The 21,870-nt window shown below is 52.2% G+C and overlaps 1 protein-coding gene across 1 annotated transcript in view; it reads left to right on the forward strand.

Moving 5' to 3' along the window:
* Positions 1 to 5,809: 5,809 nt before the first annotated feature.
* CALB2 (calbindin 2) overlaps positions 5,810 to 21,870 on the forward strand; it is a gene marked incomplete at both ends in the record, with an annotated part of 28,341 nt that continues 12,280 nt past the window's right edge. The window contains 3 exons of the mRNA XM_080702605.1: positions 5,810 to 5,903; positions 20,220 to 20,296; positions 21,766 to 21,855. Coding sequence (XP_080558731.1) covers positions 5,810 to 5,903; positions 20,220 to 20,296; positions 21,766 to 21,855 — 261 coding nt within the window. The remainder of the gene's footprint in view (positions 5,904 to 20,219; positions 20,297 to 21,765; positions 21,856 to 21,870) is intronic.

Consider the following 21,870-nt stretch of genomic DNA (forward strand, 5'->3'; position numbering starts at 1 on the left):
CACCCCAGAATAAAGAAAAAGGTGGCCAACATCTCTCTGCTCTGTGCCAATCACTGAGCTAAGGAACCTAAATATAACACTATTGAATTGTGACCATGATCCTTCTCCATAGTTTCTATTGATGCCCTCTTTTTCTTTTTCTTTTTTTTTTTCTTTCTTTTTTTTTTTTTTGCGATACTGGGGATGGAACCCAGGGGCATTCTACCTCTGAGCTACACCCCCAGCCTGATATTCTATTCTTTAGTTTGAAACAGGGTCTCACTGCGTTGCAAAGGGCCTTGCTAAGTAGCTGAGGCTGTTCTCAAACCATGATCCTCCTATCTCAGCCTCCCCAATGCTGGGATTACAATTATGAGCCACCACGCCCAGATTGGTGACCTCCTTTTATGATATAAGAAACTAAGGCCGGGCGTGGTGGCGCACGCTTGTAATCCACGCGCTTGGGAGGCAGAGACGGGAGGATCGCGCAGGTTCAAAGCCAGCCGCGCGCGCTGGCTTAGGAGACCCTGTTTCCAAATAAAAATGTAAAAATAGGTCTGGGAGTGTAGCCCGGAGGTAGAAGGGCTTCCAGGAACCCCGGGACCACCAAAAAAAAAAAAAGAAAGAAAGAAAGAAAGAAAGAAACTATGGCTTGGAGAGGTCAGAGAGAATCAAAACTCCTTTACTAGGTCAGAGGTCAGCAAACTGTCCCACCGGCCAAACCTAACCCAGCATCTGGTTTATTAAGAGCAGCTTTACTAAAAGAGAGTCCTGTTCCTTTGTTAACATATGTTTGTGGCAGAAAACCTATGCCCTGCAAAAGCCAACACTCAGTTACTGCCTTGACTTTCACAAAAAGAAAAAAAAAAAACTGCTTGTCAACACCTGTTACAAGGTTCCCCTTTTATATCTAGATTCACCAAACAGAGTGTTTTTTACCCAAGTTTCCAGCCAACATTGCCTGTTGGAGTTGTCCCCGGTAAGTACTCAATATTAGAGGTGTCGTTAATGTTGCTGTGCCACGGCTGCCTCTCAGGGAAGCAATGGCTGCACTGTCCAGTCCAGCTGATGGGCTCCGGAACAGGCACCTGGCCCTTGGTGGCCAGGCCCAGCTGTTCAGCAACCCTTGATGTGAAGGGCCTGGCATAAAAAGATGAGTTCGACCCATCAGATTCTTCTCTTGGGAATTTGGGACAGGGCGACAGACAGGCAACTGCCATTAGGGAATTTAAACCCAGGGGCATTACGCCTCCAAGCTACAGCCCCAGCCCTATTTTATTTTTTGATTTGGAAACAGGTTCTCACTAAGTTGCTAAGGCTGGCTTTGAACCTGCGATCTTCCTGTCTTGGCCTCCCAAGTACTGGGATTACAGGTGTGCACCCCACACTCAGCCAAGCTATAGTATCTTGAGGACACAGTGAGGCTGGTGATGGTGAAAGGCGAGGTTTTGAGGATGCACGCCAGCCAGTCAGGACAGAGGACAATGGAATTGATATACACAGGATCTGTGAAGGCGTGACCCACCTGGTGCTGAGACAGACAGACAGACAGACAGACAGACTCTGGCTCCTAAAGGTTTCCCAATTCCATCTTCCATGAAGACAACTGTCCTCTTTGTGGATTATCAGCCAGGCCTTTTGGTTGCAAACAAAAGCAAATTACCATAAATTGGCTGGAATGCTAATGAGTATTTATCGACTCGTATAACTGTAAAGTCCTAATGTTCATCTAGCTGAGCCCGCCCCAGCTGTGCCAAGGTCACTTCTGACCCCACGTCTCGCCGTCTCTCTGCCCTGCCTTTTGCAATAGGGTCTTCAACCCCGGTCTCTGCTCTGTGTCCTGTCCTACCACTCTGGCTTCTCCACGCATAGCGTCAAGACGGCGCTGCAGCAAGCCAGACCTACCTACCAGCTTCATGCCGCACTGTCTGCAAATACACAGAGTCCCGGTAGCTCCGTCTCATTCTGGGACGCGACCGCTCAGCGCCCACCCCTGAGCCAATTGCTGTGACAAATGGGGACGGGCCGTGCTGGTTAGACCCGCCTCCCCATCACCTACCTCGGCTTCCCCACTTGTAATAATGTTTGCTTATTATATTCTAAGGCCTTGCCATCCATTCGTGTGCATGAAAGCCCCTGAAGGAGTTACAAAAATGATCTCGTTGATACCAATGAGAAAATTAAAGCTCAGTGCAGACACCTTGTCCAGAGTCACAGAGCCAACCTATGGCAGAACTATGGGTAAGCAGCAGATGGTGAAGCTTTTGGAGCCTGGAGGATTCTGGAGCCTGTCCTCCTAACCCCTGTGTCCCTGCCTGTTAAGGGACAGGTCACCCGAGAGTCCCTGCTGCTGACGATCGACCTCCTGTTGCTCCCCTGGTGATCTAAATCTTTTGTGCGCACGGGGAGTATTTTGCCCACAGATCTCAAGCTTCAGGCCGAGTTACTCAAAAGTCCTTCTCCCACCTCTGGGTTCCTCTGGACTCTATTCTCCCCACCACCTCGGATCCGTTTCCATGGAAACTGCTGGGCTCCTGTATCCCTTTTATCCTCCTTTCTGGGAAGCAAGGCCAGCTCTCTGCACCCTGGTAGCCAGGCCCGACCATTATAAAGACCAAAGAAGCAATATCTAAAAGAAATATTTGCAGGAAGAGGGAGGAACCGGGTTGGGCTTCTCATTTTTTCTTTGATGTGCTCCAAAATAACACCAGGTGCTCTGAGGGGCCCTGCCAATTATCAGAGCCCAGTGGATACTGGCTGGAGAGTTGTTTATCATCTCTTCTTCACTATCTCAGCTTCTCAGGGTCACCAGGCCTCCCTCCCTTCCTGGTGAACCATTCCGGGGGTCTGGGGATGAGGGCCAGTGGGCAAGTCTTGTCAATCCTTGGTACCAGACAGCAGCGCTCAAGAGGCAGCTGGTGGTCTCAGGATGCCAAAGGATCCAACCTGGGGCTCTTCTGGAGAAGAGGGGCATCCTGGGGACAGCGGGGATGGCATCGCTCCTTGCCACTGGGAGGGGCTCTTGTGGCACTAGTGGCCAGGGGTCTTGGGAAAACATTATAGACATTGTGATCGCCCATCTTCCTTTTAGACCAGGCAGGAGGGTCTGGGCTGCTTTCTCGGGCCTCCAGAAAGCTCAGAAGCGAGCTCCAGTGTACCTTCAAGTCTAACCCAAACCCCAAAGTCTACTCAGGCCAGCCTGCCCGGGACCGGGTGGGCCCGTGGCGCCCCCTCCCTGCAGCATCCCCAGGACCTGGAGAGGCTTTCTGGCTTCAGAGGCGCCATGAAAGAAACCCAATCAGTGGCCAGGTTACTTTTACAGTCCCTGGCCTGGGATAGAAGTAGAGGGTGAGTTAGACGAGTCATGCAGACAGGCGGCACCTGACTCCAGGGTTCTCAGATGTGTTCTAAGTGCCATTCCTTCTGAGAAAAAGTCCTCCTGTGTCCTGTGTTAATAATAATACCTATCTTTCCATGAAGCACTTACTGTGGCCAACATTCTTGCTAGCTAACCTCTTGACTGCATCAAGTCTGGTCCTTCCACGGACTTTGTGAGACGAGTATTATCATTCTGTCTCTTCTTACCTGGGCTCAACAAGGTTACCTTGCTTTCCCAAAGCTTCAAAACCAAGTTAGTGGGTTTTAACCCCGCAGCCATCTGATTCCAACACAGGGACTTGTAACTCCTAAATAGGACTGCTTCCGCAGGACTCGGATTGGAGTAAAAGGACAGAGGAGCTGGCTCGGGCTTTTCAGTTCCCACGGGTGTGTGTCCGGGACAGGGAGGAAGGGCCCCCAGAAACACACTTCAGTGACGCACCCACAGTAAATGACGTCGCAGTGAGAGCGTGCACGGCACAGCGCTACCCTGAAGTCATACCCAGGACCATCTGCCCCTACCTCAGCAGCTCTGGGGTATAGGAAGCCGGGCACTGGCCTTGGACCTTAGAGTTAGGGGTGAGAGTTCTCACCCACAGACCTGGGCAGAGGAGTGGGCAGGGGCTGAATCCGAGGAGTTGGGATGACAGGTGTTGGAGTCACCAGGGCTGAGCCTGGCCCCTGGAGAGGCTGTGTAGCGCAGCGGTCAAGAGCTCATGGCCCGGATACAGCATCTGTCCCAGCCTTTCCCCTCGGCCTTGCTTCGGCGTTAGCCCCTCCAGAAGCTACAAGCTGCCCCAGGGCAGGATGCTGTCCAAAGAGTTTCTCTCTGAGCTCCAGGAAGAACAGCAGAAGCACGAATTCAGTTACCCCTCAGAACAACTCAAGAGGTGCGCACCTGCACGCCCACTTTGCAGAGGAGAAAACATAAGCCACCGAAGGTTACATAATTCACCTGCGGCCACACAGCTCATCTGGGATTCAGACCAAGCGGCCTGATTTGCGGAGTGCCTGCTCTTAACCACGGCGCCATCCTGCCTCCCCCACGGCGGGGCAAGGACCTGTGGCTTTGGTGAACTCCTCAGCCTTGGGCTTCCCCTGGCAACCAGGGGGCACTGGGTTGCATAGAAGCTTCCAAAGCTGGCTTTCCCCAACTCCTCTCTCCTAGTCTCCAAGCACAGCAGCCCTGGGCAAAACGCGAGTGGATTTAGCAGCTGTGGACTCTGCATTCCTCTCTGAGGCCCCCTGGGGCTCCCCCTGCCCCCAAGGGTCAGCTTTCCCCTCTCTGGCTCCTCCTGGGTCCCCTCTCCCCTAGGGACCTGCTTGTGATTCTCACCTGTTTCCCTCTGCCCGCCCCCCTGGAAGGCAGAGCAGCTCACACTCATTAGCACGCGTTAATGAGCACCAATTCCCTTCTCAGCCCTCACTCCTGGGAGGAGGGAGGAGGGATGACTCAGACTCCACAGAGCCGCAGAGACCACCCTGGCATTCAGGAGGGAGCCCATCCCCTGCTGGGAAGTCCTGTCTGCGACCTCCTCAGAGCATCCTGAGGTCAGAGCTGGACTTTCTCTACCTGGGGGAGTAGGCAAGGCCCCCCCGCCCTGTCCCGAGGTGGGCGTGGCTAGGACCTGGCCCTGGAGGGTCTAGGTCTGCCACCCCCTGGACAAAAGTCTAAAAGTCATTTTAGTCCAAAGTCTGAAAGTCGTTCAGAGCATGTCCAGGCTCCGGCGGGTACCAGATGTGAAGGGAGGTGCTCAGAGCGAGACCCAGAGACATGGAAGTCCCTCCGCCGTGTCCATCAGAACCTTCCAGGGCCTGGCTGATACAGCTGCCTCCCAGCGCCATCAGCAAGAACTCAGCTTCTCTGCAAGGCTGCATCCCCTTAAAAGGCAGTAAGGGTGCAAAAAGAGGTCTGGGTTCGAATCTCACCTCTGCCACTTACACTTGCTGGGCAAGTTATTTAATCATTTTTTCAGCCTCAAGTCTCTCATCAGAAAAGAGGCCCTGCCTTTCCTGGTAGAAATGAAAGGTACCTAAGTGGCCCCCAAAGTCTGAATGCTATTTGCCAATTTGCATCGGCACAACTATTAGTGTTGTGATTGTTATTATTTTGTTGCTACTGCAAGTAATGAGCGCCGGCTGTGCTGGAGAAAGTCAGAGATAAAATAGACTTTTCCACACTTCCACTGAAAAGACTCCCTGGACTCCCCTAGCCGGCGCCTAGGGGGTCTCAGCGCCCAGCGCACCCCCAGAGCCCGGGGCCGCCGCCCCCGCCGCGCCGCGCCCCTGCGCGATTCCCGGAGCCCGCGCGCCCCCTGCCGGCGGCCGGGCGCGGCGCAGCCTGGGAGCGCATATAAAGGCAGCGTGGCGCGCAGCACCAGCGCGAGTGCCCGAGCCAGCCGCGCCGAGTGACAGCGCCGTGCTGCTGCCTGAGGTCTCCGAGCGGCTCGCCATGGCTGGCGCGCAGCAGCAGCCCCCTTACCTGCACCTGGCCGAGCTGACGGCGTCCCAGTTCCTGGAAATCTGGAAGCACTTTGACGCAGACGGTCAGTAAAGCTCCCAACTTGGGCGCCCGCTGGCCCTCCGGGGACCTGGCTCACCGGGCAGGTGTGCGTTGGCCCGCAGGGGGTGTGCGGGTGGCAGAGCCTGCTGGGGTCGGGGGCTTGAGTTTGGAGCCAGCCGGCTGCCGCGGCGACAACTGTCAGTAACTTTTCTTCCCTGACTAGTGGACACAGAGCCCACTGGCTTTTGCTTTCTCGTCTGGGTAAGTTGGAGCTTTCCCAGAAAGGAGGCCTGGGCAGAAAAAGGCGCTCAGGGTCCCCCCGCTGCCTACCGCCCGTCCCTCCCTTGCAGGGAACTTCCTGCCTTCTGGCTGCGGCAGCCACAGGTCTCCGAAGCCCACTCATTTCATCCCTGGGTTGTTAGTGCCAGTGTAGCCCGTCTCCATTCCAAAAGCTGGGGCGAGCTGGCCATCCCAAAGGGAACCCCTGGCACCCCAGCCCGACTGGCCAGGGTCGGGAGGGAAGGGTGACATTTGGACCCCTCAATAGTGCCCGGGCTTCCTCTGTCCATATTTCCACCCCAGCAGTGGTGGGTGTGTTGGAACTGATGGGGCCGTCCCCGCACGGTGATAATTCTGGCTGCTCTGGGCGATTCCCTCTCTGGATGCCAAGAGACACAATCTTAAACACCATGGTGATCGACGCTGTGTCCTGTGTGGTCTCCACCTGGACCAACCCAAAAAGTGAGCCACCCTTGGAGACGGCTCCCGGCGCTGGGATCCGAAGCATCTCTGGTGGTCGGACTCGGGCATCCAGGGAAGTCCCCACCCCCACCCTGCAGAGGCTTGGGCTATCACTGGAGACTTTTTCTCTATCACTCCAATAAATAAATAAATAATCTGATTTCCCTCTCCAAGGTCCTGGCTGAGGCGGGCATCCAGAATATTCTGGCATCTCAGCCCCATTGGCAGGGTGGCGGCTCAGGGTGTTTATCCTGGGGTGGGAGGGGGCAGACGATCAGGCGGAGGGCTCCCTCACTTCTTCTTCCCGCCTGCCTCGGGATGGAAGTGGCTAAACAGAAATCCACTGCCCGGAGCACTGTGGGGAGGCAGGGGTTAATGCCTGGGGCCGCGGATGAGGGAAGTTTTGTTTCCTTGGAGGCCTGTGAGCAGGCTGGAGGGGCAGAGGTTGGGCATCTGGGTTAGGACTGCGACCTGCCTGGCTGTGAACCACCGCAGGAAGTGGACAGACTGTTCAGTCGGGAAAATGGGCCCAAGGAAGGGGCGCGTCTCCAAATCCCCTGCCCGCGCCATAAAACTCCTTTGGCTAAAAGGGCTAAGAGGGAATTGCAGCCTCTTAGTATTCCTCATGGCATCCCATCCCCTAAGGATGCACCTGCCAGTTTATCTGCACCAGAGACTTGCACGACTCCAGGAAAGTTGCCAAGCAGCCAAGGTTATACCACTGGCCTCCTGCGAGATGAGTCAGCTATAAACAGACTCCACGTATCCACGTCCCCCGATCCTCCCTGCGACGACCAACGGGCCCCTCAATAATCGTGCAAATCCCTATGTGCATGTTCAATCTGAGATACCGTACTTAGCCAAACAGTCGCACCCTCCTGAGCCCCGCTGCGAGGCTGCGGGGCAGCTTTGTCCCCCTTGCGCAGAGGAGAAATCAGACGCAAGGTGTGACTTGTTCCAGGGTGTGTAGCGAGCCAAGAGGTGGCACTGGTCTCTGGTCAGGGCGTACTATCTCACTCAGGTTTCCGACACCTGCTGGGGTGGGAAGAGGGAGACACAAGTCTCCTTCCCATTGGGAGAGCCCCCGACCCAGCCTCACAGGAGATGGGCAATTCCTTTGATCCCACAAAGGGGGTCCTTGGTTTACCTGGGGCATAGCTAAGCTACAAGATCCTAGAGTTTTTAAGGGCCTCCCAGGGCCACTGCGCTCCTATGTGAAGGCGAGCTCTGTGCTTGCTGTTTGATTTCTTGCCCACAACACTATCTATTGCCCTCGCTGGCTCACAGACTCAGAGACGTTCCACAGTGGGACCCTGGATGTGACGGGAGAGAAGACAGAGGGTTAAAATGCCAGAGATGGATTAAGGTGCTCTGAAAAGTGCATGTGCAGCCATACTGGCTTCGGGGCCGCCTTGCTCTGAACCTTCACTCTTGGACTCCACGGTGTCCAGTCCTCCCCTCTTGAACACATCCTGTCTGGACCTCTCTCTGGCTGATTCTGGCTTCTGTTTGCGGCTGAGAGTTTCTCCTCAGCTCTAAGAGCGCCGCTGCTCACCACCTTAAAGACCTCTGGGAGAACCCTGCCTTGCAGCTCTCCAGGCCCCTGGAGTAAGCTCGCTGGAGCCCAGTTAATCATGGCCACCAGGGAGAGGGAGCTGGCTCCCTGCCCCTTCTGGACTCTCCTACTAAACAAAGACATGGGGATCTTAGAGAAAAATAAAAAAGAGCTGAATCCCTAAGCAGGGCGTGGTGGTACATATCTGTAATCCCAGTACTTGGGAGGTGGAGACAGGAAGACTGCAAGTTTATAGCTGGCCTCAGCAACTTAGCCAGACCCTCAGGAACGTAGCAAGACCCTTTTTTGAAATTAAAAAATAAAATACAAAAGGGCCAGGGGTAGCCGGGCATGGTGGCTCACGCTTGTAATCCTAGCATTTGGGAGGTTGAAACAGGAGGCTCTGGGTTTGAGGACAGCCTCAGCTACTTAGTGAGGCCCTTTGCAATTCAGTGAGACCCTGTTTCAAAATAAAGAATAAAAAATAGGACTGGGGGTGTAGCTCAGAAGTAGAATGCTGCTGGGTTCCATCCCCGGTACTGAAAGAAAGAAAGAAAGAAAGAAAGAAAGAAAGAAAGAAAGAAAGAAAGAAAGAAAGAAAGAAAGATGGAAGGGAGGAGAAAGAGGGAGGGAGGGAGGGAGGGAAAGAGAAAAAGAGGGAGGGAGGGAGGGAGGGAGGGAGGGAGGGAGGGAGGGAGGGAAGGAAAGAGGGAGAGAGAGAAAGCAAGCTGGGGGTGTAGGCCTGAGGTAGAATGTTCCCGGATTCAATCCCCAGTAAAAACAAAAAGCAGGATCCCAGGGCACTTGGGGCTGGGGTAGGTGGCGCTGACCGTCACTCAGCCCATTCCAAAACAAGAGGCCTCATCCTAGTGCCTCTGCCCAAGGAGATTGTTTTCAAGATTATCTTTAGCCTAATGGTGGGGAAAGGAATAAGCAAGCATGGGAGAGTGGGGAGTTGGGGTTCTGAAAGGCAAACTGTGCAAGATCACACAGCAGACCAGGAAGGGGCCAGGGATCGGCCCCCGTCCCCTGCCCCTCCCCAGCTCTTCCTCACTGGTCACCCAGGCCAGGCACTCGGGGGTTCGGATGTCGCTCAAAGAGAACGTGGGGGTCAGGACCGAGCCAAGCCGCCTCGGACCCAGGTGGGGTCTGGGGCTTTCCCACACGTGGCCCCCACGCTCAGAGTGGCCCTGACGTGCCTGAGGTCACTGTTCTGTTGCTTCCTGGTCACTTCTTTGTCGGGCATCTTCTTATTCTGCAAGATCTCCAAGTGGCCAAGAGGCGCCCGGGTCAGGGCTGACACCATCTTTACGCAGCGCTGATTCAACATCCCTACGCGGTCCTGACAGACACCACCAGGCTCCATTCCATTGCTGACCCGTAAGGAGCCAAGTTGGGGCTCAGAAGAGAGATGCCTTGGTTTTGGCCACCCCTCTAGAGTCATTACGATGTGGGGAGAAGGGTCCCTCTGCATGTATGTTTTGTCCATGGACAGATATTTTAACCATGTAGGGTGGATGCGTGTCCATCTCTACAGTGGAATCCTAGGCAATCAAAAAGAGCAAGACAGAGGTTTTATGTCTGTGGAACTGTCATGTGGAACATGTCCAAGGTGGGTTTTTTTTATCACAGCAGAACACTATTATAAGCTTATTTATTTATTTATTTATTTATTTGCAGACTAGGGATGGAACCCAGAGGTTTTTCCACCTCCATACTCCCAGACCTCTTTTGTACTTTATTTGGGAAACAGGGTTTCACTAAGTAGCTGAGGCTGGCTTCAAACCTGTGCGACCCTCCTGTCTCAGCCTCCCAAGCGCGGGGATTACAAGCGTGCGCCACCACGCCCGGCTTCATCTTTTATTCTTGACGACATATGTATGCTGGATAATACTTAGGGAAATACAAATAATAGTGTTTCTCTTTAAAGAGTGGATAAGGTAAACTTAAAATCTCTTTTACTTTCTAAGTTGATTTTTGTAATGTTTGAAATTTTTATGAGAGTATATTTTCTTGTGTACACAGCAAGACAATAAAGATGTAAGAAGAAAATGATTTTATGGACGGCACCTTCTCCCCCAAAGAATATACATATATTTCAAATGCAGTGATGGGCCAAGGTTCTCTGGACTTTGTCTGCCTCCAAATGGCCCTGGTGAGGTAGGAGATTCTTAACATCTCTCACCAGACTGAGCCTTGCTCCTTATGTTTGTGGGCTGCTGAGCCCTTGGACTCAAGATTTTGACAAATTTTTTTTCTTTCTCTCTTCTTCTCCTTCTCCTCCTCCTCTTCCTCCTTCTTCTCTTTTTCTTTCTTTCTTTTTTTGGTGCTGGAGATCAAACCCAGAAATATTCTCAAACCCAGGAGTATTCTACCATTGAGCTATACCCCAGCCTTTCTTACTTTTTACTGTGAGACAGGGTCTTGCTAAGTGGCTGAGGCTGGCCTCAAACTTGTGATCCTTCTGTCTCAGCCTCTCAAGGACTGGAAATATAGCCATGCTCCACTCTGCCCAGCTATCTTGAAAATCATTAGCAGGAAGGACCACGGAGGGCTGAGGAGGCTTCTGCTGGTCTTTTCTCCTCTTCCTCCTAAGCCCTGTGGTCCTAACTGAAGTATTCTACAAACCCGCACACCACAGAGGACCACCGGCCAGGACCAGGTGCCCAGGCAGGCCCTCCCAGAGGCTACTCACTGCCAACGTTTGTTCCCGCTGGAGAGAGAGGGAAGAGAAGCTGGAATCAGCTCTGCTCAGAGCTGGGGAGGGTCCTGGGCAGCTGGCCTGGGAATTCTACCCGAGACTCGTGGAATAGAAAACAGGAGTCTTGCCAAGACAGGCCACAACATATGTGATGGATGTCAAGTATTTGCCTGAACACCACAACACGTACAAGACAATATAACTGCAATTTTCATAAGACAGTGGTAGGATGTATACGATGGCTGTTGTTGGGGTATATGGGACAAAGAAAACACAGCCCGACCGCAGGGAACAGGCTTTACTTAGGAATAAAACCTGAAAGGAGGCATCTGACTGGGGAGAGAGCCCACGAGAGTCCGAAGGACCCCTCCTTACAGCTAGGGGCTTTTGATGGGGCAAGGAAGGGGGTGCAGGAGCAGTCGTGTAAGCCACCGGATGATGTGCTGGTAGCCAGGTCCTCTTGGCGCAGGGCATGGTCAGGGGGTACTTCTCCTCTTTGGTTCCTTCATTCTCTGTCTCCCTCTGGCATGACCTCATGGCCAGAGCTCACAGTGCCCACAGTGTGTCTCGGGTCATTAATGTTGGCAGGGTCTGGTGCCAAGAGGCAAAGTTAAAGGTGGCTGGAGCGCCTGTAATCCCAGTACTTGGGAGGCTGAGACAGGAATCACAGGTTCAAAGCCAGCCTCAGCAACTTAGGAGGACTCTCAGCAAGATCCTGTTTCAAAATAAAAATAAAAAGCTGGGCGTGGTGACATATGCTGTAATCCCAGCATTTGTGAGGCTGAGACAGGAGGATCACAGTTTGCAGACAGCCTCAGCTACTTAGTGAGGCCCTCTGCAACTCAGTGAGACCCTGTTTCAAAATAAAGAATAAAAAATAGGGCTGGGGGTATAACTTGGAGGTAGAATGCCCCTGGGTTCCATCTCTAGTACCTCAAAAAAAATTTTTTAAATAAAAAGGGCTGGGAGGTGTCCCTCAGAAATAGAATGCCTTGATTTCAATCCCCAGTAACACACACATACACACACACACACACACACACACACACACACACACACACACACACGCTGAGGAAAGCTTTCTCCTAACCCTGTTAGTGAATCTATGAGTCTTTAGGCCTCTCAAGGATGGTGCCACGATTTGAGGCTTTGGGGGAGAGCCCCTGCCCCCCGGGGAGCCCCTGGAACCTCACCCCCACATCCCTTTGACATCCCTTTGCCCAATCCCTAGTCCTTGTGTTAACAGTACCCTTTGGCGTGGTGTCCCCCAAGAGGCCACCCCTGCCCTGTGACCCTCTGGGTGGCCCCAGCCCAGCGTCAGGACTGTGATCACATTAGCAGGGGGAGGCACTGGGCCTGTGAAGAGCTGGGCTCCCCAGGGGGCAGCCCAGGGGACCTGTTTTCACAAACAAGATGCCCAGCCCGCCACACCTGGGGAGCCACTGGCCCAGCCACGCTCTCTCTCTTCCCTGCACCCTCATCTCGTTCAGACTTCAGTGCTGCTGGGAGCTAGGTCCCTCGAGGAGGTTTCCAGGGCTTGGGAGACCCCTCGGGGAAATCTCTTCTAATATCTGGGGAGCCAGAATTAATAGAGCAGGCAGGAGGCTCTCCAAGAACAGGGCCTCTTGGGCCGAGCCCGGCTGGCGGCTCTCCTGGCGATTGCGTCAGGTGCCTCCTTTGCCCAGCGGCCCCATCTGGGGCCTCAGGCTCTGGCCTCTCCCCCTGCACTTTGGCTCTCGGCTGCCTCCCCTCCCTCCCAATCTGCCCCTTCCTTCTGGCCTCCTCTCCGCCTGGGACACAACCCAGAATTAGGCTGCCAGCTGTCCACGGGTTCAGGTTGTGGACCCCAGCCCCAGAGCCACGTTCCAGCAGCAGCACAGCCCAGAAACAGATTGAAATGCAAGCATCTACGTGGTCATCCTGGAGCTGTGATTTGGGGCTTGTTTTTTTTTCCCCCTAGGAGGTGTGTGTGTGTGTGTGTGTGTGTGTGTGTGTGTGTGTGTGTGTATGTGTACGCATGTCAACGTGCTCAAGTGCACGTACGTGTGATTAACAGCTAGACAAACCCAGATATAGACAGATACAGATATACACAGACACTGTCTGTACGGATATAGACAGAGGTGGTCCCTGGGATGAACAGAAAGAAATCAAGCTAGTCTGGGACTTGGGTCAGCCGTGTGACTCCATCTCCTTCCCCCTCTGAGTCCTCCTTTATAAGATGGGGTTGTTGCCGGGCGTGGTGGTGCACGCTTGTAATCCCAGCATTTGGGAGGCTGAGACAAGAGGATCGTGGTTCACCATCAGCCTCAGCTACTTAGTGAGGCCCTTTGCAACTCAGTGAGACCCCGTTTCAAAATAAACAATAAAAAAAATAGGGCTGGGGGGTGTAGCTCGGAGATAGAATGCCCCTGGGTTCCATCCTCAGTACAATTAGTTAATTAATTAATTTTTAAAAAAGATAGGGTTGTTAATTCCTATCTGAGTACCAGGCAGGGCCGTGAAGATCACATGTAGCAGGAAGTGGAAAGTTCTATTCACTGGTGTGTGCTCTGGAAAGCAATGGCATAGAGGTAGAGCCCGGGGAACCAATTTTTTGCCCCAAAGAGCAGGATCTGACTGTTCCAAGGAGTATGTGGGCTGGAGGTTAAAGGGATATCTGCTGTTCAATAAAAATGAACTTGGCGCCGGGCGTGGTGATGCAGACTTGTAATCCCAGCATTCTGGAGGCTGAGACCGGAGGATCGCAGTTCGCGGGCAGCCTCGGCTACTTAGTGAGGCTCTCCGCAACTTAGTGAGGACCTGCTTCAAAATAAAGAATAAAAAATAGGGCAGGGGGTGTAGCTCGGAGGTCAAATGCCCCTGGGTTCCATCCCCAGACCCACACACACACACAAAAAAAAAATTAACTTGGCTATCTGTCCAGACATCCGACCGAGTAAGCTGGCCTCACAGGCACTTCCTGGTACAGTTTAACAAGAAAGTATATAACTGTAACTTCCTCCCTCCTGTCTGTCTTCCCTCTATATCATGGAGGGTGACACAGACTGTTGGGCCAGAGGGACTGGTTGAGATATCTGGGCCACTGGTTCTCCAACTTGAACCTGTAGGAGGATTTATTAAAACACAGGGTCTCTGGGCCACCACCCTTAGAGGGATTCGGTAAGTCATGGTGGACCCCTGTTATTTCTGGTCCATACTGTAATTTGAGAATCACTAAGTCAGTGCATCTCGGTTGTTAGCAGGTCAAAGAATCATGTGGGCTATGTCATTGCTTGACACCAGGACCAGGCCAGACCCTAGGACTCTGCATTCCTTTTTTTCCCCCTTTGGTATTAGACATTTAATTCAGGGGCATTCTACCTCCGAGTTCTATCCCCAGCCGTTTTTATTTTATTTTATTTTTTTATAAACAAGGTTTCACTAAGTTTCTCAGGCCAGCCTGGACCCTGCCTCAGCCTCTCAAGTACTGGGATTACAGGTGTGCTCCTCCTCGCCCTGCCAGGAGCCTGCATTTTTAACAAGCTCCTATGTTATTCTGATGATCACGGCCCACAAGTCACACATGAACAGCCAATCTTCTCACTGTACCGCAAAGTTAGCAGATTCGAATCTCGATTTTAATAAGGTCCCCAGGTAATTTTTACGTACCTTAAGGTTTGAGATGTCCTGCTCCACACCAGTTTTTAACCTCGACTACACATTAGAATCACCAGGAGAGCTTGGAAAACATCCCCCATATCACAAATTAAATCAAAGAGCCTGGAGTTGGGGCTGGGGATATGGTGCGGTATAAACGTTTCCCAGATAGTTCTAGTAAGTAGCTGAGCTGAGAACCTATAGTCTAAAGAAAGCAATGATGCTGGAACTCTCTGGGCTGTCGGTTTCTTTTTTATTATTTTTTGTTTGCCACTATTGTCTTTCATACCCTTATTGATGCCCTGTAATTATACATCCTAGTGAGGTTTAAAGAGATACATTCATACGTCCGCACAGCACTTGATGTATCTCCCTCCGAATCCATCCCCACTTCCCCCTCTTCCTTCCCAATACATGATGATGAGCCTGGCAGTGATACCTTCATCTATGAACATCACATTCTTTGAACTGTTCCTTGAGCCTCATTTACCTCCTCATTTCCCTCCCCCACTTCTCTTTCACTATTTTTGGTCTCTCTTCATCTATCTAAAGACGCTTTTCTTTCTGATTTTCTCTCTAGCAACCACAGATAAAACGTATGACCCCTTAGCCGGGCGTGGTGGCGCACGTTTGTAATCCCCGCGCTTGGGAGGCTGAGACAGGAGGATCGGGCAGGTTCGAAGCCAGCCTCAGCTGGCTTAAGAGACCCTGTTTCCAAATAAAATATAAAATAGGTCTGGGAGTGTAGCCCGGAGGTAGAAGGCCCCTGGGTTCCATCCCTAGTACCACACACACACACACACACACACACACACACACACACACACACAACATATAAATATATATCTATAACCTTTGACTTTCCGAGACGGGCTGAACTCATGTAGCATAATACTCCCTGGCTGGGCTGGAGGGTTTTGAGCCCTGGATTAATTCAGAGGAGAGAATCTAAAAACAACGCCTTCCATTTATGTGAGAGTTTGCATTTTCCAGAATGCTTTCACAATACTCCCCATTTGGCTCTCACAATAACTATAAAGTAGGTAAAAAGAAACCAAGGCTGGGAAAAATTGACTCCTTTGACACAGACATTCACAGAACCAGCGGTAGAATTATTCCTCCTGTCCAGGTAGCTCTCTCCTGTTCAACTCTGAGAAAATCTGCATATAGAGACCTCAGGAAGAAAGCCGACCTTCGTGGGGCGGAGCCTCCCTCAGCCCGAGCTAAGTGTCTGTGCTCAGTTTAATGGTAAAGTAGCATTGTCTCCCTTTAATCTGGGGAAACTGAGGCACGTGTTGGTGAAGAACATAAGCAGAGGTAGCCCAGGAAGGTCGCAGGGTCCCTGGCTCCCACCCCAGCCCCCACTGCCTAACCACAGGATGCAGTTTGACAAGGAGGTTAGGAATGACGGTTACTATAGTAACCGCATCCTTATCGACGCCCATCCGCATGAGATTTGCTTGCTGGCCAGTCCCCCCCCCCATCCCCCTGTTAGATGTTCACAGAAAAGGCAAACCACTTGTCCAGAGTCAAAGTCATCCCTAAAAGGATGTAGACCACACACACACACACACACACACACACACACACACACACACACACACATAGAGCCAGCCTCCCATGATAGGGCCTCCTGGGAGACGGATGGAACTCTCTTAAAGGAAGCAAGACCGCAGTGGTGTAGCGCCCCTCTGGGCCCTGCCCTCCCACCCGCGGCCTTGGACTGCCTCACCCCTCTGGGCCACCCATGCTCCTGAGAAGCAGGTCCACGTCTAAACCTTGGTTCCAGCTCTCGAGCACTGACACCAAGTGGACTGTGGTTCAAATCAAGGCATAAAGGCTTGTTGCATCGAGCCACATTTCCACCCTTTGGGGCACATGATGGAGGTGTGGTAGAGTTCCTAGCACCCATCTGGGAACCTCCTGCTGCAGGGCTTCTTTCTACCAGCCCCGGCCCCCTGGTCCTCTCTCCTCCCAGGTCCTGAGGCTGCTCAGAGAGGCCTGTGGTACCCATCCTGCCAAGAAGCCCTGGATGTCCATCACTACTGTATGACATCATCATCCACCATTACACTTGATCCTCTCTGGAGGACCACGGCTCCGCCGAATTCCTTGCTCAGTATCTGCCACTCCACCCCCCATGAAGCCCCACGGAGGCAGGACCGCTCCAGCTTGCCTTTCGCCTCCAGCACCCGGCGCACGGCCTGCAGGAGGCAGCTCACTAGACGCTGAGTGGATGGATGAGTGCAGCCTGAATCAGGCTTCAGGAATGAGGGCAGGCCAGTCCTGCGTCACTGTGTGCTCCTGTGCAAAATGCTGACCTCCGTGCCTCAGCTGCCTGTGTCGCCAGGAAAGGGGTCTCTTCAGCCATGTGATCCTGAGGGTCTGGTAGGATTATGGCCACTCCCAAGGTGGGGCCATGGCTCATATACTATCATCTTTCACATGGCTACACGCGGGCCTCACACCTGGTGAGGCCTCAAATTATCTGCTTGATGCAAAGAAAAGACCAAAGTACTGTGAGGTGTATATTATATACATATAAAAGATGCTCTCTCCATCCCAGGGCTGGCCCCGGGTGCCCTGCCACACGCTGGGGCCCTGGCCCGCTGAGCTCCTTAAGGCTGTTAAACCACCTTGAAACGAGGTGGAGTAAAAATAAACACTTATCCCTTGTAAGTTCTGGAAAAACCCCAAGGGAAGGAGACTTTTATAGATCTGTGCTTTCCTGCTTTTTTTCTTTGGGTTCAAATTGCTCCAGGGGGGCCGTCTTGGTCTCCTGCCCCTGAGATCTTCCCAGCCTGAAACAAGCAGCCCGAGGCCAAGACGGCCCCAGCGTGGGCAGCAGGTGGAGTCACCAGTGGGATGGTGACAGCCGCTGGCGTTCCCAAGGCTCCCCACAGGCCAGCCTTCGCCATCCTCCTGTCGCGTCTTCACGGCAGCCATACACGGAAAGCACTGTCATTACTGCCATCTTATAGATGGAGAAACTGAGGTCCAAAGAGGGGATGCCCAGACTCTGGGAATGATAAAGGAGAAGAGCCCGGTGCTGGCCCTTGACAAGAAGGGCTAGGAGCTTCGCCAACCCCGTAAACAAGACCGGGGAAGGGGCTGGAGGAGCAAGGCAGAGCCTTCAGGATCAGGAGGAGGCGAGAAGGGACCAGAAAGAGGTGCAAGAGCGGCCTCCACTCCGCTGGGAATAGCACCCCCTCCTCAGGCATTCACGAGACACACTCACCCACATGTCTGCTGGCCCTGGCTCGGGGCCCAGCCCCAGTGGCCTCTGCTTTGGCGAGTCACAGTGCAGGCTCCCGGTACCAGCCTGACCCCGCTCTCCCCCTGCCCCAGCCTCCAGCTACAGAAACTGCAGACAGCCCCAGAGCTGAGCTCAGTGTCCCCCTCCCCGTGTGACTTTACCAGGACTGCAAGAAGGGCAGGGCTCAGTGGAGAGGGAGCTGCGCCTACCCAGGGCAGAAGAGCCAGGGCGCTGCAGGAAAGAAAAATGAAATGAGAGGAGAGAAAAGCACCCTCAACTAGAGGACTGCCTTGGCAGGGAAGCCCTCTCCTCCACTCCAGGGAGCTCACGGGCCACCAGGCACTAATAATAATAATAATAATAATAATAATAATAATAATAATAAAAGGGAAATCAAGTCTCACGCTTCCCACATTGCAATCATCTCTTTCCCCTGCAGATGAACATGCATGGCTGGGCTGGGGAGGTAGCTCAGTGGTAGAGCCCTAGCCTAGTAAGGCAGCAGGCCCTGGGTTCGATTCCCAGAGCCACCAGAAAGAATGAAAGTATTTTTAAAAATATTGATCTCATGTTATTCTCTCCATATGATATTTGTTGTGGCATCTTCTCCACTAGAGGGTGCCTCTGTCATTATTTGGAATTCAAGTTCTCCAGTGGCCCTAAATTTGGAGCGCCCCCTCCTTGTCCCCTTCCCCCCACACAGAGGGCAGGGCAAATGCACTTTTATTATTCTTTTTCCAAAGTCTGCAATTCCATTTGCCCTTGAAGAAAAAGCATCCGTCCCCTTTCCTCCTCCAGTTGGACCTCTTCTATGGGAACCTTGCTCACCTGCTATACATCAGATTTGGAACTTCACTTAGGCCTGTGTTTTCTTACCTTTGCTGCACAAGGAAATCACCCAGGAGTTTAAAAAAAAATCATCATGCTTAGTTCACATCCCAAGCCAATTACATCAGGTTGCCCGGAGGTGGCAGCCAGATGTCCGTATTTTTTAAAGATCCCCAGGTAATTTCGATGTGCACTCAAGCCTGGGAAGCACTGTAGCCCTGTCTGATTTCTCTCTGCCAAATGTCTCTGCCCAACACAGCACTGACCACACCAGTGACCTTGCCCATGGATTAGTCGGGGCCCTGGGTTCAAGGGTTAAGACCCGGGAGGACCTCGCGGGTGACATTGTACACAGTCAGGCACTGGTGGCAGCACTTGTTTCTGGGAGGGTCCGTGCCCACCTTGGACACAGGTTCGGGTCATTGAATCCAAGAAATATTAACATTTATGGTACACATTGAACTGTGCAACTGAGGTACAAAATCCAACTTACATTCTTGGCTTTGTAGACACATCACGCAAATCTCTGCCTGCCTGTGTCTTCATGTGACTCTCCTCCCTGTGTCTGTATGTCTTCACATACCCTTCTTAAAAGGACATCAGTCACTGGACTGAGGTCCACACTGACCCCAGGTGGCCTCATTGTGACTAGTGACATCTGCAAAGACCCTACCTCCAAATAAAGTTACATTCTGAGATTCCAGGTCAACATGGATTCTGGGAGAACACACTTCAAAACTCTGCACTTCTGAGCCAGGCGTGGTGGTGCACGCTTGTAATCCCAGTACTTGGGAGGCTGAGACAGGAGGAGCCGGGTTTGCAGCCAGCCTCAGCTACTTAAAGGCATTCTGCAACTTAGTGAGACCCTGTTTCAAAATAAAGAATAAAAAAAATTGGGCTGGGGGTGTAACTCAGAGGTAGAATGCCCCTGGGTTTAATCTCCAGCACCACACACACAAAAAAAGAAAACTCTGTACTTCCACAACCGAGGCACCCAACTTCTGCCCCCGAACCAGGCTTGCCACCTGCTGAAAATTCTAATGTGATTGAAGGTTCATACTTGTTCCAGAAGGTTATGGACAAGGATCTGGGCTCCCAGCTTCTGCCCACCTCTGCCAGTGTGGGCCAGTTGCTGGCCAAATACCCCCAGGAGCCCAGGACTTTATTTTTGTATTTATTTTTATACCTCTATTGGTGCATTATAGGTTCACATCATGATGTAGCTCTTAGTGATGGTGACATTGTGCACACAGCACTCGGGGGCTCTGCTCCAGCTCCCTCCCCACCCCCTCCCTTCCCACACAGGCTACGGACGACGTGGAGACTTGGTATTCTCACATGCATGCAGGATGTCACCTGAAGTGATTCCTTCCTTGAGCTTCCCTTCCCCCCTTCCCAGCCCCTAGACCACATCCCTGGATTCACTGGAGTTTTTCCTCCATTCTCTGAAAGGACACAAGTCTTGGATCTCCACGTGCAGATACCCAAGGGCAGGACCTACAGCTCTAGCACTGCTGGTTAAGACACCCACTTGGGGACCAGCAGAGAAGCCCACTGCTTGAAGTCCCAACCTCCCCTCCACCCTGGAGCCTTACTCTTTAGCTTTGAAGTTAATTCTTTTTTCCTCCTATTTTTACAGGAAATGGGTACATTGAAGGTAAAGAACTGGACAACTTTTTCCAAGAGCTGGAGAAGGCAAGAAAAGGCTCTGGCATGGTAAGCCTGCCCTCTCCCTTTGTTCTGGGTTTTCTATCCCCCTGACCTATATGACTTTGAGCATAGTCTGTCTCATTACACAGCCCATCAATGGACCTGGGAGGCTCTGGTCTTTGTCTGTAAGGATAAAATGAAAAATTAATCTGGGTGTGGCAGTGCATGCCTATAATCCTAGTACTTGGGAGGCTGAGCAGGAGGGTTGCAGGTATAAGGCCAGCCTCAGCAATTAGCAGGACCCTCAGCAAGGTAGTGAGACCCTGTTTCAAAATAAAATTATAATAGAGCTGGGGGTGTAGCTCGGAGGTAGAATACCCCTGGGTTCAATCCCTAGTCACAGGAAGGAAGGAAGGAAGGAAGGAAGGAAGGAACCCTAAGAGTGCCTTATCTCATATCCTTGTGTGCCTGAGACTGAGGACTAACCATATGGGCACCAGAGTTATAAACCCCTGAAAACAATTCTCCTTCAGCCATGTTATGACTTTCTTTTAATTTTTTTTTGGTGCATTGTAGTCATACTTCTTAATGGAGCACAAGATGGCAGAGGCGTGCATGCACACATCTCACTTGGCCCTTCCCCAAGTCCCACCCCACCCCTCCCCCTCCCTCCTTCTCACGTTTGGCTTAGGGATCTGTTTGTGAATGTACAGCATGTACAGTCGGGAATTTACCTCCCTCATCCCTTTAGTCAGGTCGCTTTACTTGCTCATCTGTAGTTTCTCCTTCTCTGTCTAGAGTTCCTCCTATGAGATACAGTCTCCCTAGTTTCCACACACACATTCTTCCTGGTATAAAAGAAATACCATGCCGGGCGTGGTGGCACACGCTTGTAATCCCTGCGCTTGGGAGGCTGAGACAGGAGGATCGCGCAGGTTCGAAGCCAGCCTCAGCTACTTAGTGAGGCTCTCAGCTACTTAGTGAGACCCTGTTTCCAAATAAAATATGAAATAGGTCTGGGTATATAGCCCGGAGGTAGAAAGCCTGGGTTTCACCACCAAAAAAAAAAAAAAAAAAAAATACCGTGGAATTGCTAGTTAGTCATTAAAGAAAAAAAATGGACAATTGACATCATTTAGAACCTATTTTCGGGCACTGAGTTCCGTGACAAGCTGTCTCGGGCCTCAGTTCTCACACCTGAGCAATGGGAAGGAGTCTAGCCCCTTCCGATGGAGCTGTGGGTTAATCCTTCTCGAAGGCAGAGAGGCATGTGTCGCTTCGTGGTACAGAGCACACCCGTGAGTCTGTCCTGTCCCCCTTTGGAAAGTATATGACTGCGGCTTGTAGAAGAGGCGGCGTGATTGGGAGGGACCCTGACCTAGAAGAGGACGCAGCCTTGGTCCCTCGGAGCACCGGCTCTGCCTGGTCCTGCGCCATACTGTTAGGACACAAAATGATTCCCGACACCGCTGAGCTGAGATCCGAGATTCCCACAGGATGCGGCAGCAAAATCGGCCCCCTTTCCCTTTCCACAGATGTCAAAGAGCGACAACTTTGGAGAGAAGATGAAGGAGTTCATGCAGAAATATGACAAGAATTCAGATGGGAAAATCGAGATGGCCGAGGTGAGTGCTGAGGCT

Source organism: Muscardinus avellanarius (assembly GCF_963383645.1).
Source record: "Muscardinus avellanarius genome assembly, chromosome: 10".
In the NCBI taxonomy this organism is placed as follows: Eukaryota; Metazoa; Chordata; class Mammalia; order Rodentia; family Gliridae; genus Muscardinus; species Muscardinus avellanarius.